The sequence below is a fragment of the Lonchura striata genome, chromosome 6 (genome assembly GCF_046129695.1).
Source record: "Lonchura striata isolate bLonStr1 chromosome 6, bLonStr1.mat, whole genome shotgun sequence".
NCBI lineage: Eukaryota > Metazoa > Chordata > Aves > Passeriformes > Estrildidae > Lonchura > Lonchura striata.
The window spans coordinates 44,098,666-44,114,154 of NC_134608.1; the positions used below are offsets into that span (position 1 = coordinate 44,098,666).

Below are 15,489 nucleotides of genomic sequence, written 5' to 3' on the forward strand. Positions count from 1 at the left end.
AGACTATGAAAAAGGCTGCCCTTGCTAGGTTTTTTTTTAAGGTAGAAAAAAATGTGAAACAAAAGGTCTGAGGAGAAAATAAGAAGCAGCTTTCAAAATAACACCACACAAAACACCACTGTGTTAGGAAAAAAAAGGGGAAAGGGTGGAAGAAAAAAAAAAGAGAAGAAAACAAAAAAAAGGTGGGGGGGGGGGGGGGGAGAAAAAAGGGGTGAAAACCAGGAAAAGAGATAATCCAACAGCTTGAGTGCTAGGATCTTTACCACTGCCAACTCACAAACCTGTCAAACATTTTCCTCCATCTACTATGTGTCTTTCTTCAATACTACAGTCTTTCTGAAAAGAGGAGGCAGAAGAAAAATGATTGCACTACATTTACATTAACTGCACAACATGGGAGATTTATCATCATTTTTTAACAGCCAAATCAGCCAAACAGATTGTCTGCAGAACTGCAACAGTAACCTATTGGAGCTCTTACCATCGGCAACATCACAAGTGTGTAGGGAGAATCAAATCTTTTATTATAAAAATCAATCACAATTCCCATTCTGTTCCTCGATCCCTTAAAAAAAAAAAAAAGCCACAAAAACCTAAGTGCTGCTAATTTAGCCTCCTCACTAAAGAATGAATACCAGATAAAAAGAGAGCCGACAGCTGGCCCAGAGCCAAAAAGAAGGCTTTCAGGGACAAAAATTGCCCAGAACAATGTTCTGCGCTCAGAATTTTTTTACATGCAACTCTGTACAGACATGACAGGCATATCTGGCAACATGGCTAAGAATATACATTTATGATGGAGTACACTGCCTTTTAAAAGGAGAAATAAATTAGAGATTAACGCCTTTTATGCAAGCTGCAAGGAGAAGAATTCCTGGAGCAATTCAATTCAGCTCAAGGAACAAGGCTTCTTTCAAAAAGTCACCCTTTAACTGGGAAGGGCGCTTCTTTGCAGGGAGTCTGAACTGAGAAATACGCAGCTCCTTGCTTTCTATTTATAGTCATTCAGGCAGTGAATAGCCTCATTCCAAATGCCACAAGGCATACTCACAACCTTTTATTCCAGAGACCTGATTTGTGTTTCATTTCAAAAAGTCCAGCCTGATGAGGAGAAAAAAAAAACCCAGAGGGAAAAAAAAAAAAAAAAAAAAAAGAGGGAGGGGAAAAAAAGGGTAGGTGTCTTGTGACAGAAACACTTTTTCCCCCAACTTTTCCTTTACGAAGCTGGTGCTGAAGAGAGTGGAAAAGATGGTGGGTTTTTATTTAGAAACTTCCCTATGGGAAGGGAAGGAAAGTGGGAGCTGTGGAAGTGGATGCATTTTTACTCGTTTAACACTGAGTGCCAGTTGCCCTGCAATTTAAAGCAAGTCTGGGGGAAGGAGAAAAAGGAGTGAGGGGTGAAAGCATTTCAATTACTTGGCTTTGAAGGACCCTTCTGAATGAGAAAGAGACAGAAAACACTTGTCAAATGCAAGTTCAAGTGAAAGCCACTTCTGCCAATGAAGTGTGCAGATGGCTGTGGGGGTTCCGCTGAACCCTAACTGGGCCTCTATTATGTCTTTATTGCTCACAAAAAGGCCAGGGTCACCTCCAGTTTAGAATAAGTTAGCATCCTTTCCCACAGAATGACTCTGGTCAATCAAGCCAGGCAAAGGAAGTCTTCCTTTGAGTGACTGCTATCCCATCAGTACACTGAAGAATTTTTAGAAAGGATAAATAGACACAAAAACCTTTGGTCTCATCCACACTACCGACATTTACCAGAAAAATTTCCCACCACTGCAGGCAAGCTTGGGAGAACCAGGGTTGTCCACTGTGGTGGCTGTCATGAGTGTCTGTTGGATTTCTCTCTCGTTAGGCCTGGATGACAGGAGTCTAAAAATGGTACTGACAGCTTTCAAAATTTCACTAATAAGATGTGGCATGAAAAGCAAGTTCCACACCTTTATTTGTAGTGTGAGCTCTTCAGAAGCATGGGAACTTCACCAGGCCAGCCCAGCATGCCAAGTTTCTTGTTTCTCACAGCATCCACATTTCATGTGTTTCACAAGCAAAAATTTGTGCTCACAGGCACCTGTGGTACCATCACCTGCCCTCCCAGCATTGCTCAAGACAATCCATCTGGAACATTCCAATATGATGTTCTGTGGTGTTGTGAAATACCATCACTAATGCAGACAGCCTTAAAAAAAATGACCCAACAAAGCTGAAATTGGAGGCTGGAATTTATGGCAAAAATATTTCTGTATTCTTCATTTAAGAAGTTCATATCTAAGGTCACTAAAGACCAAGAAAGGGTTCAAACAAGAGCAGGGGGAGGACTTTTTTCCCAGTGAAAAGTTAGTTCCCAAACTATGGTGACAAACTATGCATATTGGCACAACTGTCTTCAAAACACCAGAGAAACAAGTCTCTTCCGACACTGGAAAAAGACATTATTCATGAGATCACAACTCCTGGGCAACAAAGATCACCTTCCCTTGAAGTTAGAGGTAAGCTCTATGGCAAATTCAGCACTTTTCTTGGGAAAATACAGAAGAAAGTGGAAAAATGAAATCATAAAAGGTAACAGTATTTGAAGGAAATCACTCATAGCTACTGAAAAACAATATAGTCAGTAACTTCAAGATGGTCACCAAGTTAAAACCTCTCTCAACTATCCTACCTGCCAGTCTGACAAACTCAAAGTTACTCCAACTTCCATAGAAGCCAACTTTTTCTCAGCAATTGGAAAAACAAATACTTGTTCTGTGCTAGAATATACATCAGGTTGCCTTAAAGGGGGGCTCATTTCCACACTTCACAGGTACAGAAGCCTTTGTGCCACTACATACAAAATCCCTTTTTTAAGTACAGCAAGCTGATCCCAGCAATGGAAGTAAAGCAGAATTCTCTCCCTAGCAAGAGGAAAAGGGTGATTTGAAATCAGATAGCCTAAAATAATTCTTTAGGGAGAAAGGAGAACCTCAAACATCTAAAACTCAAATAATTCTTTAACTTTGTAGTTTAATACATCCTCAGGATTTCCTTGTGATAAATATGGCAAAAGCTGCACATACAGAAGTAATTTCTGAGCACTCCACAAAGACCAAATTTAGAAGTTGCCTGTCATTTTCTTCTTTTTTAAGTTGTCCCTTTGAAAGAGTAGTACAAAACAAAAAAGTTCCTGGATAATTACACAAGATTTAGAGGGCTTTATGGCAATATATCAACTCTAATAAATCACAGATTGTTATAGATTAATGTAAGTTCATACTGGTAGAAATTTGAGTGTGGAAAGACTCAAAGGAGGATTTAAACGATATATTTTTTTTCATTTTGAATCTATTTGATACAGTACCAAGTGGGGCATAGAGAAGTTTAAGAGAATGTCTAATAAAAACCATCCTATGGAGGGATCTCATTCAATAAAAACATATTTGACAGTTTTCTATTAGTACATTAAGTGACATGATTAACACAGGCCACATCATCTCCAGTAACCTCTAGGTGGGACAAGAAGTCCCTGTTGCAACTGCTTCTACACAATGGGGTTTTGCTGCAAGGCTGGTTTTGCTCTACTTCTTTACAGATGAGAATTTCTGGTTATTTATGATGCTGCAGGCAAGGTCAACTAATATGAACCTTGCACTTGGAACAGAGAAACAGAACTCCTTGATGTTTTTCAGTTCCTAAAAATTGGGGAAGGGGGAAAGAGAGAAGGCTAATCCAGCATCTCAGCACAACCTCTAAGAAAAAAATCTCTTTACTACAGAAAAGATTCGCCTTTATTATGGAAAATCCATTTATGCTCAACAGTAGCCCAGACAACAGTCTTCACTTCAGACACGTAGCTGCCTTTTCCATATGTATGGCCTAGGCTGTGAAGAAAAGAACTGGCATCTTGAATTTGATTTGTAGTTAGTTATCTGGGAAATGTCAGCTTAAAGAATTAAGAATGTGCTCATGGCACCTCATGCTGCCAAGGAGACATGGTACCAGCCTTGAGGACTGAAGCCCCCACACCCCTGTCAACTGGGCTGCTGCATTTCAGCCAAAAGGTCATCAAGAGCAGAATAAACGAGTCTAGGTCATCATTCACCTGCAGAGGCACTCCACCATCCCTCCCCATCCCATCCAGGATAGCAGAAAAAAATTTCTCAAGAAAATTTTGCTGAAGAATGGAAAGTTTTATGTATCTCCAAGAGCACTACTGAACACAGAATGGAACCAGCCACAGCTTGGATGTGTTCCTTATAATAAACACTTTCTTCTTCAAGCTGTCGTACCTCTCACTTGCTCAGGGCTCAGATACATGTTCACCTGGCAGCTAACACTGAAAAGGGACAGGAGGAAATTCACTTTCATAAGTTTATCTTCTTCTCTTTGGTCAATCAGTCTCTCTGTTCTGAACATTTCCTTTCTACTTAGCTTAGAGCAGAAAGGTGTGACTCTTCTGTTCTGATCTAAAACATCGAATTCTGTGAAACTGGATCTGACTTTCTTCAACAACTCCCACACTTGGCAAAAGTCCTCTTAGAAGTAAACAAAGCTCATGTGGTGCAAGGTATAAAATAACATACTGAAATGCCTAATTAAGCAGTAAGCAAAACACAGACAAACTGATCTTGCAATTAGAAGAGTGGAACTAGAAGGCTCTATGCTCCTGAACAGGATATGTGCATTGCTTGTCGGCAGATAGAGGCTGGCTATATTTCTGTGTTCCAGAAAGAGGTAGAATTACATCAGGAAATCCTGAACCACAGTTCAGGGTTTAGAAACATGTGACAGACTCAGAAGAGTTTAAATTCACTAAAAGCCATTAAGATCTGAAATGACTCACCAGTCTGACCTGCTGACCATTACACATCATTGTATGTCATCTCAGCAGTCTGTTGCACACTACAGACTGGTGTGTTCAAGGCTGGACAAACTGCAACATCATTTCTACCATAGCAAATTAGTCAAGATCATTCCATTGCAAATATGCATAAGCAGAAAATTGCATAGGAAATTGCTTTCCTTGCATAGGAAGCTGAGGCTCCACTAAGATCCCTGGGAGTCAGAACTTAGGTGCTTACTCCTGACCCCAAATCTGGTGATGAGTCTGGTGTTGCAAGCAGAACACAGCCAACAGACAGATGAGAGAGTGGGGATTCTCAAACAAGAGAGAATAAAGATCCTCTTCCACTGGCTGCCAGGTTTCCTTCTTTTTCCTACAGGTGCACACCCATTTGAGGCCGTACATAATTTTGTAGAATTAGAATTTCTTTTAGTCAAAGATACAGCTCTCTTCCCTCCCTGAAAGTCTGTGTTCCATCCCAACAAAGTCCCTCTGGGAAAAGCAACCATAACTGATTTATCAACAGTCTAATCAAACTCTAAAAACTGTCACAGAATTCACAGAATAACTAGGTTGAAAGAGACTTTCAAGACCACCGAGTCCAACCCATGCCCTAAAACCTCAACTAAACCATGGCACTGAGTGCCACTTCCAGTCTTTTTCTAAACACATCCAGGGATGGTGACTCCACCACCTCCCCAGGCAGACCATTCCAGTACTTTATCACTCTTTCAGTAAAAAAATAATGCTGTAACAACATTTTAAGGTAATCCTTCCTCCAAGCATTTTAAGGTAATCCTTCCTCCAAATGACTCCTCCTATCCAATCTACAATGGCTATGTGGCTCCTGGTCTAAATCTGGTCTCAAGCTCACCAGCACAGATTATACCCTCCAGAAGCTTAAAAGATAGTTGGTTATACACCAGGTCTTTGGACACTGCTACCAAACAGAGCTCTCACGTGATAGAAGTTTGCTGAGCAGCTCCCTTCAGGCAAAAGAAAAAAATCCCCCTCCACCTATAACAGCATTCACGGTTCCTCAAGCTAAAGGCAGAGCAATACAAAGCCTGACAGCTACTTCAGATTAATAAAAACACAGAGGTATATAATGCTCACAAACCACACAGACAATTCCCAACAAAAAAAAATACCCAACAGCCACAAACGTGCACGCGTGTCACTCCCCCAACAGTACAGCCTAATGCCAGTGAGGAGTGCATCACAAACAGAAAAACCAGAAGTGGCAGCACCCAAAGGAGCTGCAGGAATACAGAGCTGAACAGAGCTACATGAACTGCAGGGACGAGCACGAGGTTTGCCAGCCCAGTTCTGACATGTGCTATTCAACATGAACACATCGTATGTCATCATCATGTGATGCATATCACTTCACATATACAGCACTTGCAGCTGGAAAGGATATAATCTACCAATTTGTCAGAAGTAAAAAATATAGGATATAGTAAAAAGTGTAGAAGATACATATCTCATTCATCTAAGGACCACAGTGTAAGCTTCAATTCACAACATTTCTTTGCCACAGTTTTAAACCGAATTGAATTGAATGTTACCGAAAAGTTTCAAAAAACCCCACTGAAATTAAGGCTCCCTCACTATTAAAAATCTAAATAATTTTATTCATGCACCTGCCTATTTAGACTGATCTAAGATTGTAGATCTGTTCTTTCAGTTAAGGGGATCCTGCATTCCTTACTTCTATATCCATTTAACTTTTCTGTTATCATATATTAATGTAAGTATGCAGTGTGGGAATTATTTACATTAATATAAGTATAAACTAGGTCTTCTGAAATGCATTTATATTTATAGAAAAACAATGCTTTGAGATCTTTACAGCTAATTAGCATGTGGCAATAAGTTTAAATTAGTTGTTCTTCCTATAAGATTTGCCTGTTTCTGTAAACCAGTACAGAATCTCTTCCAAGTAGTTTATTACATTGTGTAGGTTTTTTTAATCCTTTGCTGAAAAATGAAGCACACAAACAAAAATGTATTATAGTTATGAGAAAATGTTTCATGTATAAACTAAATAATGCATCTTTCGGGTCAAATAACTGGAAAATAGAAGTGTAATATGTGAAGTATACTTGGACTTGTTTAGAAAAAGCAGCTTTAAGTTAGTTTAATTATTATTTTTTTCTTCCCAGTACAAATGACTTCTACAAATCCTACTCCTATATTTAAGTTGCAAATTGTTCCAAATAGCCTTTTACATTATTTATGCAGAATGTGATCAACAACACACTAATTATAAAGCTTGTTTCCTGAAAATTCAAGGGCAGCCCACACAACTACACCTGGGAAAGAAATTCCAGTGAGTTCCATGATCATCATCTAGTGCTGACTTACACTTAAAACACCCTATAAACTTGCAAAGACTTACTGTATGTGATAGGTTATTGTGTGTGTGATAGTTATATGATTATGGAGCTCCCACTAAAAAAACCAAAGGCCATTTGTCAACAGAGGGGAGAGAGAAGAGGGCAACGAGGGGAAGCTGCCAGAAGGGAGAGTCTGCTGAATACTTATTCCAAGAATATTGCACAAGCTCAACTAAAATGCATAGGTAATGACAGGCAGCTGAAAATTTCATAATTACTCATTATGCAACTATACCTTAGGCACTTTAAGCAAATACTGAAGAAATAATACATGGGAAAACCTGGCTTGCCATAGATTTTTTTAAAGAAGAATTAGGAAACTATACACATGGGCCTTTGCTTCTCTCTCTGCTGGAATCCTGTAATCCTTATTAATCTGCTGTTTGTTCCTGGAAAGTAACTTATCTCTGTCAGTAAAATCCAAAGCTCAGTTGGATTAATCTATGCCCTTTACTTGTAGCTGAAGCTGTGTGGACAAACACTTGATTTTGACAGACACGAACTCAAAATCTGCTATCTATTTTCTATTTGCCCTACTCTTTGTCAAACCAATTAAAAAAAAATAAACTTAAAACCTGGGAACAGTGTTACCACAGGATGCCAAGTTTGCAGCGAAAGCCCCACAGGCTCCTGTCACACAAAATTTTGACAAGCCTTGCCAAGTGGTTTCTTCGGGATGCAAACTGCTTGCAAAGTGACTGGGCCCTTTGTGTCACAGTTGAATGCTGCAGATGGGAAGGTTAGCAAAGGGGTTTTGACAGGAAAGGGGAACTGCTGTTTTCACCCTGTGAAGTTCTCCATGCACAAATGAAACACAGTCTCCTGGTATCGGGTGATGCTTGGTGTACCCTCAACAGCTCTGCAGAGATTATTTTCTAACTGAGGAAGAGTGCACCCAAAAGTAATGTCACAGTGTGTTACCAGAACAGAACAAAACCACCCCTGAAACCAACCAACCGATCCACCCAGGGACATTCACAGGGCATTTCAAACCCAAGGTCCAGGAAAAACAGGACAGATGCCTTCAGCTTATCAAATTGCCAAGCTGTACAAAGTTCATTCACTGTTTAAGAACTTTAAATTCAAACACGCCTTCCCAGTGAGAGTAAGATGACTCCCTGCAGATCTGGAATACCAGAAGCCAGAGCAGAATACCAAGCAGTGATACACACAAATATGCATAAGCTATATTCACCCTCATGTTTTGTTCTATGTAGAAAGCAACTGAAGGCATGCCATGTGATGAAAGCAATTCTCAATTACCATCTAACAGCAATTTTGGGATCCCATCTTCAGCACAGACAAAGCAGCACCTTCTTTGCCTTCTGCAGCAGAATGCAGATGCAGAGCACAACTTTCTGAACTATGCAGAGGCGAAGTGTTTGGTTGAAGCCTTCCTTCTTCAGGAGCACTCAGCATAAATCTGAATGTCATTTAGGCATGAAGCAAGAATATGAAGCAAGAACTCCCTCCCTGAAGTGCAGCAAGAGAGTAAACCACCCAAAACATCATAGTTTTGGGTTTTTTTTTCATTTGCTACCTAATGAGCTACAAAATAGTTACAGCTTACTATCTACCATCCCATTTATGCTGGTTTTAGGTGATAACAGAAATTAAATTTACCCAGTAACATGTTTCAAGGTAGTTTTAGGCATCTATTGGGAAAAAAAGAGAAATCCCAATACCCAGCTGGGTCAACTATAGTGTAAAATATAAATATGTATCCTCGACTTGAAGTCAGCTGACTTTTGTTTCTGACAAGGTGTGGATGCAACATACATACAGAACAAATCACTGAGATATAGTGCTGCTACTAAAATGGCATGTTCTTGGCAACAAAACACAAGCATGGGAAAATGAATTTATGCTGAATGACTGCAGCAGCAAGTGAAACTGGAAATGCCCCACCTCAAACAACATACAGTGAGATTTTGTGTGTATTAGGGCCAGCAGAGTAGCACAAAAGAAAAACAGAGTGAATTAAAAGCCTTACATTAGTTTCTCTGGTTCTCCTAGACTTTGATGTCAAACCAAACAGGATTGCTGGATTTGCTGCCTGACAGTGAAGTAAGACAGACTGAACAGATTGTTTAAACCATGAAACACAAGGCAGCCCCAGCTATAAAAAGTGGCATCTGGAATGTTCCCTGCCCTGCAAGCTGAAAGGTAAGGGGAGACAGGATCTCTCTGGTAGTCATCAAACTCAGCATTAGCTATTGCCAAACACTGAAGTTAAATTTCTGGAGCTAGCAGACAGTCTAGTTTCCTCTCTTCCTTGTGGCAAAGCCTTTAGAAAGCAGTCATTCCTCAAAATCTATTTATCTAAATTATTTATCAAAAAATGTTGCATATGCTACTACCCTGAACAACATTAAAACTCAATTGATTTCACAGGCCATGACCAAGGTAGAAATTTCCCTCCTCAAATTCAGGCACAGACTACCTAGATTGTTTTCAAAGCACTAGGTACATTAAAATTTCCTTCTTGTCCACATATCTGGACACCACAATCATTAACGTCCTGAAAGATGGCTTTCCAGGGCCTCCATATCCACTGGCTCCTGTACATGAACCTTGCACTGTCTTTTGCATTCAGCAATTTTAGATAGCAGTTCCAAGCACCAAAGCCAAAACATTTTTTAAACAAATTTTACCTGAGTGTCCCAATTTGTTGCAAAAGCCTCAGGTAAAATCTGAGATTTCAAGTAATTAAATTACACTTGGAGCAATGTAGGCATAACAAACATACCATTTCTTGCAGAAATTTTCTGAACCACATAAATGTACTTCCTTTCTTCTCAAATATGTCTTGTTATGCTAAGTATATTTTAATATTAATGAAACAAAAGACTCCTCCAAAAATGGGTAAATGTACCCAAGACAAAAGCTGCAGATGAGAACTGCACTTGTTTTCTACAAATGCACCCAAGTATGGTTCTGTTACTTACCTCAATTTTATCTGTTTTTGCATCTCCCCAGTAAAGCTTGTTTTTCTCAAGATCCAGTGCCAAGCCATTAGGCCACCCAAGAGAAGTATTCACCAGAACTCGCCTTTCTGAGCCATCCAAATAAGCACATTCTATCTTTGGACTTTCACCCCAGTCTGTCCAATACATGTAGCTGTTAAAAAAAAAGAAAGAAAAGAGGGGGAACAGTTAATGCATGCAACAGGCAAGACAAGAGTTAAGGTCTGTGTTGCTTTTGAAAGAATTTGCTTTTTGCTTCCCCAACAACAGCAAACAAGCCAGCTTAAACAGCAATCAGTGAAGACAATATAAAGTTTGAGCAGTAAATAAATTAAACTACTGAAAATATGCAGTGGCCCAATTCCTTCATAGTTAGGATAACACTGAAGATGCAAAGAAAAGAAAATTCAACTAAATACCCAATGTATAAGTTCATTGAGGAACACTATATCTAGAAGTCACCTTTTATGTACACAGTTATTAAAGGGATGAATCAAGGGAAAACCAGTCATTTCCTGAATATCTGACAAACAGCACAGGCACCATCCTGCAATTTGCACATTTTCACTTTCAGGAGACCATAAGCTGGATCTCAAGACCTACCACAGGGCTCTCACTAAACCCCAGCTTACCCCATGACAGGATTGAGCACTATGGCTCGAGGTTCATCGAGGTTTTCGGAGATCAGGATCTTCCTGGATGTCCCGTTCAGCCGGGTCACTTCGATGCGGTCGGTGCCAGTATCGGTCCAGTACAGGTTCCTGGCCACCCAGTCCACAGCAATCCCATCTGGGTGGTTGATCTCCGTGGTCACCAGAGTCTGGGCTCCAGTGCCATCAAGATAGGCCCGACGAATTGCCCGGACATCATCATCAGTCCAGTAGATGTAGCCTTCCACAGGGTCATAGTCAATGGCAATTGCATGTCTGATGTTGTCAATCTGCAGAATAATGTCAGTGAAATCTGGTGTGTCCAGGGAAATCCTCCTCAAGTCGGTTCTTCTGGCGAGCAGCAAGACTTCCTCAGCACCTGGGGAGAAAGGCATTCATGGCATCATCTCCATTGCTACAGATGTGAAGATTTCAGTAGAGCACAGCAGGCTGTGAACTGCTACTGTCACTGTAACAAGAGATTTCCTTAAATACGGACATCAAGCTTATGTGAAAATAAAGACCTGTTTGCATTTCAGATGACAATTTCTCCCAGCCTTCTAAATTAACACAGACCATAGCAATCTGTCTCTAGAAAAAAAAAAAAAAAATTGGTGGGTGCAGGTTCAAATATTTCATCACATTATAGAGACTTGCTCAGCCAAATGTCCCACTAGCTCTATCAGTGCACTAGACAAGTTTTCACACATGCCCTACACAGTAAATGTAGGCTAACAGAAGACTGGAGTATTTTGTAAACAAATTCCATTAATGATTTACTCCAGACAGTCCAACAAGAAAACAAGTCACAACCACAGCAAGTATTTCTCATTTGGCCACAGATGATGCAAAACAATTTTAAGGCAATAGGATTGTTGTTCTTTTCTCTCCTCTATTCTTTCTCCCTACTGCAAAGTTTTCCTGCTTGTGGAAAGGGTGACAAACAACAGCTTGGAGTACATTTCAAGGACAAATGGCATCTTCAGTGTTGACGGACATGGAAGTGGCAGCTTCTTTTATTAATGAAAATAAGGGGACAGACAGCAAATGTGCAGTTGCTTAATAAAGTTTCCCCACATCCACCCATGCATGCTTCAGTACAAGTGAAGTATGTGGGTTTTTTCCTACTTCTGTTGCCAAGTTTATGCTGAGTATTTTGAAAACTGACAAGGAAATTTTATAGTTTAGCAATACTCAAAAATTAGAAACCTAAATAAAAGTAATTTTTTGTATTTCATCCAGACCAGCAAATGCCATAGGAGGTGGCAATTTCCAGTTTTCCCCAATAGCTGAGATTGAATGAAAATGGCCATCATGGGGACATAGCTAAGAATAACAGAAATTCAAATGCTCATGAGAAATATTTCTTCTAGAAATATTTAACACCTAGGCATGCTTATGTAGTTCTGGAGACACAGAAGTTGAATCTGTTGTACAACACAACCAAATTTACTTTCACTACGGGTGCTGGATTTGGTTTTGATTTTGGGTTTAGCCTCCATGTATCATCTCAGAAGCTCTGAAAAGAAACAGTGCTCAGGGCACAAGTGTATAATGACAGAAAGGATCTAAAATAGCAGCATTTTAGTATCATTTAAGAGCTCCAAACTACCTCAAGCCATCACAACTCTTGGATGGAGCAGTGCTGCTCTCCTTCTTGCTATAGGCTGCTTGTTTTCATTTCAGTATCACCCAGCCTCACATGCAAGCACAGCATGGCCTTGTACCATAGCTGTGTGCTGCAAACCACACCAGAGAGCTGATCCAAGCAAAAACCAACTCAGTAGAAATTAAGTCATCAGCTGAAATAAACAACAAGACCGGCAGAGCTCCACAAACGCTTGTGCTGGCACAGTGAGGGGCTCCAGCAAGAATGCTTCTCCCAGTCAGCATCAGCTGACAAGGTCTGGTAAGGACAGCATCACTTTGAGGCAAGGCTTAGGTAGAAGGAACAAAAAAACAACTCAGAGCTCAAAAACCTCCTGGAGAAAAGGGAGGAATGAAAGCCCATTCATTCATGACAGCAAAACACGAGAGACACAGCAACTACAGCAGAACCAAATACCTAATGTAACAAAGTTTTATGTCTAGCTTCTATGCTTCTGAAATATTTCATTATGGGAGTCAAAATTAAAACGGGTTAGTGCAAGTTAAGTAAAAATTCAGGCCTCAACATGGAAAGGGTGATGCATCTGGTCATCTAAGTGTTGTACAAACACAGAAGGGTTTCAAATTTAAAAAGACAGGCGAGATGTTGGAGTTGCTTTTTATTTAAGAGAACACCTGGAACACATGGCCCTCTGTCTCAGGGAGGATGATGAGCCAGTCAAGAGTTTATGGGTTGGGATTAAAGAGCAGAGCAGGCAGGGTGACACTGCTGTGGGTGTTTGTTAACCTCTGAATTTCTACTATATCTATGTATCTGCAATCATAACCTTAATACTGAAGTATGAATACTGTGAAACAGAGGACTATCAAATACATGCCTAGCAAGTGATAACACAGCAATTACCAATATTACATGTATTTCTAGGATAACCAACATTGCAAGCCTCATTGCATGGGAACAAACAGATAAGAATCAAATGCATATGTTTTGGCTCTTCACACAAGGGATTGCAGGGTCACCTTGGTTCACTGTAAACAAACTCAGAGAAAGCAACCATCAGACCAAGGCCCAGATTGTGTCTAAAAATGCTGACTAGACAACAGGCTGAAAAACACCGTAAACACCCCCTAAAATTCACAAGTAGTACCAAAACAGCTTTCACTTCCTCACAGCAGCAGTAATTAAGACTCAAATTTATTTCATCCCGCTCTGAGATAGTGCATGGTCTTACGCAGAGGTGAACCTTACTTGCACACAAGGTATTGTTTTGACCAGGACCAGGACAGCCCGGACACCTTGAATCAACTGCACGACTAGAATCTTCTTGCAAATCGAAAGAAACAATTTGTTTCTGACACATTCAGCTGCTCTGACTTTTTTCTCCAAGCAAACACTATTGGAGATACATTCCCTACCTCAGTTCTGTCCCATGGACATATATGGCTAAAAATAAACAGGAAAAAAACTTCTCCCTGCTGATCTAGTGAACAAAAAGAAAATCTTCAGTTGACAACTGGCACGTTTTGTTGGTAGTTGAATAAGATGCCTCTTGGCAATTTCTTCTATTTTCTAACATACCTTTAACTGAGGCTTGTGGGGAAAAAGAAATAATATGGGGAATGAGCTACCTGGGTAATTCTGTAAGGATGCTTAAAATTAAGTGAAATATTACACAGAAAGACTCTTGGCAGACATGCACCTACATCTTTGAACAATAAAATAGACATGAACAGAGAAAACATTACCACAGCATGTATCACGACTTTACACCCCCCCACTTGAAATCCTGTAATAGATTTGTTATCAGAGGTAATTGCTAATAAGTGTAAAAAATCCTGTCTTTTATTACAACAGAATTCTCAATTACAGTTGGTTATAACTGTATTTGACTCCATTAACAAATTTCTGCTAGAGAGAAAGAGTTGGCAGCAGGCTCTGAGCACAACAGCAAGAGATGAGAACCTGACACTGGTTGTCTCTAAAAACCTGGCCAAACACGCTTGTCTGGCTCATTAGTTTTATCTGCATCATGGAGGTATTTTGATTATTAATGTTGGTAGGAATGTTTTCAAGGCTGCAGGAGTGTTGTGCTGTGACAGGCCCAGTGTTATCCTAGATACCCTAGAATCTGCTTAACACATTACAGCCAGCTATTTACCTAAAGTGCTGTAACATATATTTAATTAACTTCATTTTCAAAACCTCTCTCACTGCAGTCACTTCTCTAACCACATGATCAAGAGATTCCCAACAGAACTGCTAACTGTTACAACATGGTCATTTATAACACCACACAATGAACAAAAGCCTTTTTGGAGGGGAGTGGGAAATGCAAGCTATTCCAACATCACAATTGCAGCAACCAAACACTTCAGCAGAAGTTCATGAGAAGTTTTCTATGCAAACCATAAATAGAAAACCAGGAGGAACTAGATCAATCTAAAATTTCCAGAAAACATTTTAAAATACCCATATTCAAATTGTTTTATTTTTTCAACTGGTTTAAATTTTGAACTGCTGCTTTTTCTCTACTCTATTAATCTCAAGCTTTCTACAGACCTTCAAGAGAAATTTTTAGGAGATCTAATAACCATAAGAACTGATGAGCTCTTCTGGTTGACGCACAATCACAGAAAGGTGTGGGTTGGAAGGGACCTTGAAAATCATCTAATTCCAATCCCTCTGTCACAGAAAAGGATGCCACACACTAGATCAGATTGCTCAGAGCCTGGCCTTGAACTCTTCCAGAGATGGGGTTTACAAAACAAAACAAATAACCAAACCCACAAATAAGACGACTCTAAGGTCTATTTTCAATTAATAAGTCCTAGAAAAACAGGTTGGGATACCTTTTTTTTTTTTTTTTTTTTTTGCACTTACACAAGATGCTTTCCTGCCATACTCAAAAATCAGTATTTTTAATATCTATGCTAGGATATCATTCTTGCTTTGATTTGGTTGGCTTGTGCTTTTGTTATTAAAAATTCATGCTTCACTGCTGGAAATGGGAACTGTATTCTATTTGCAAAACTAACTGCAA

At 39.8% G+C, this 15,489-nt stretch overlaps 1 protein-coding gene across 1 annotated transcript in view; it reads right to left on the reverse strand.

The window, feature by feature from the left end:
* LRP5 (LDL receptor related protein 5) overlaps positions 1–15,489 on the reverse strand; it is a 132,430-nt gene that overhangs the window by 56,024 nt on the left and 60,917 nt on the right. The window contains exons 6-7 of the mRNA XM_021555189.2: positions 10,823–11,219; positions 10,173–10,344 (exon numbers count right to left, since the gene is read on the reverse strand). Coding sequence (XP_021410864.1) covers positions 10,173–10,344; positions 10,823–11,219 — 569 coding nt within the window. The remainder of the gene's footprint in view (positions 1–10,172; positions 10,345–10,822; positions 11,220–15,489) is intronic.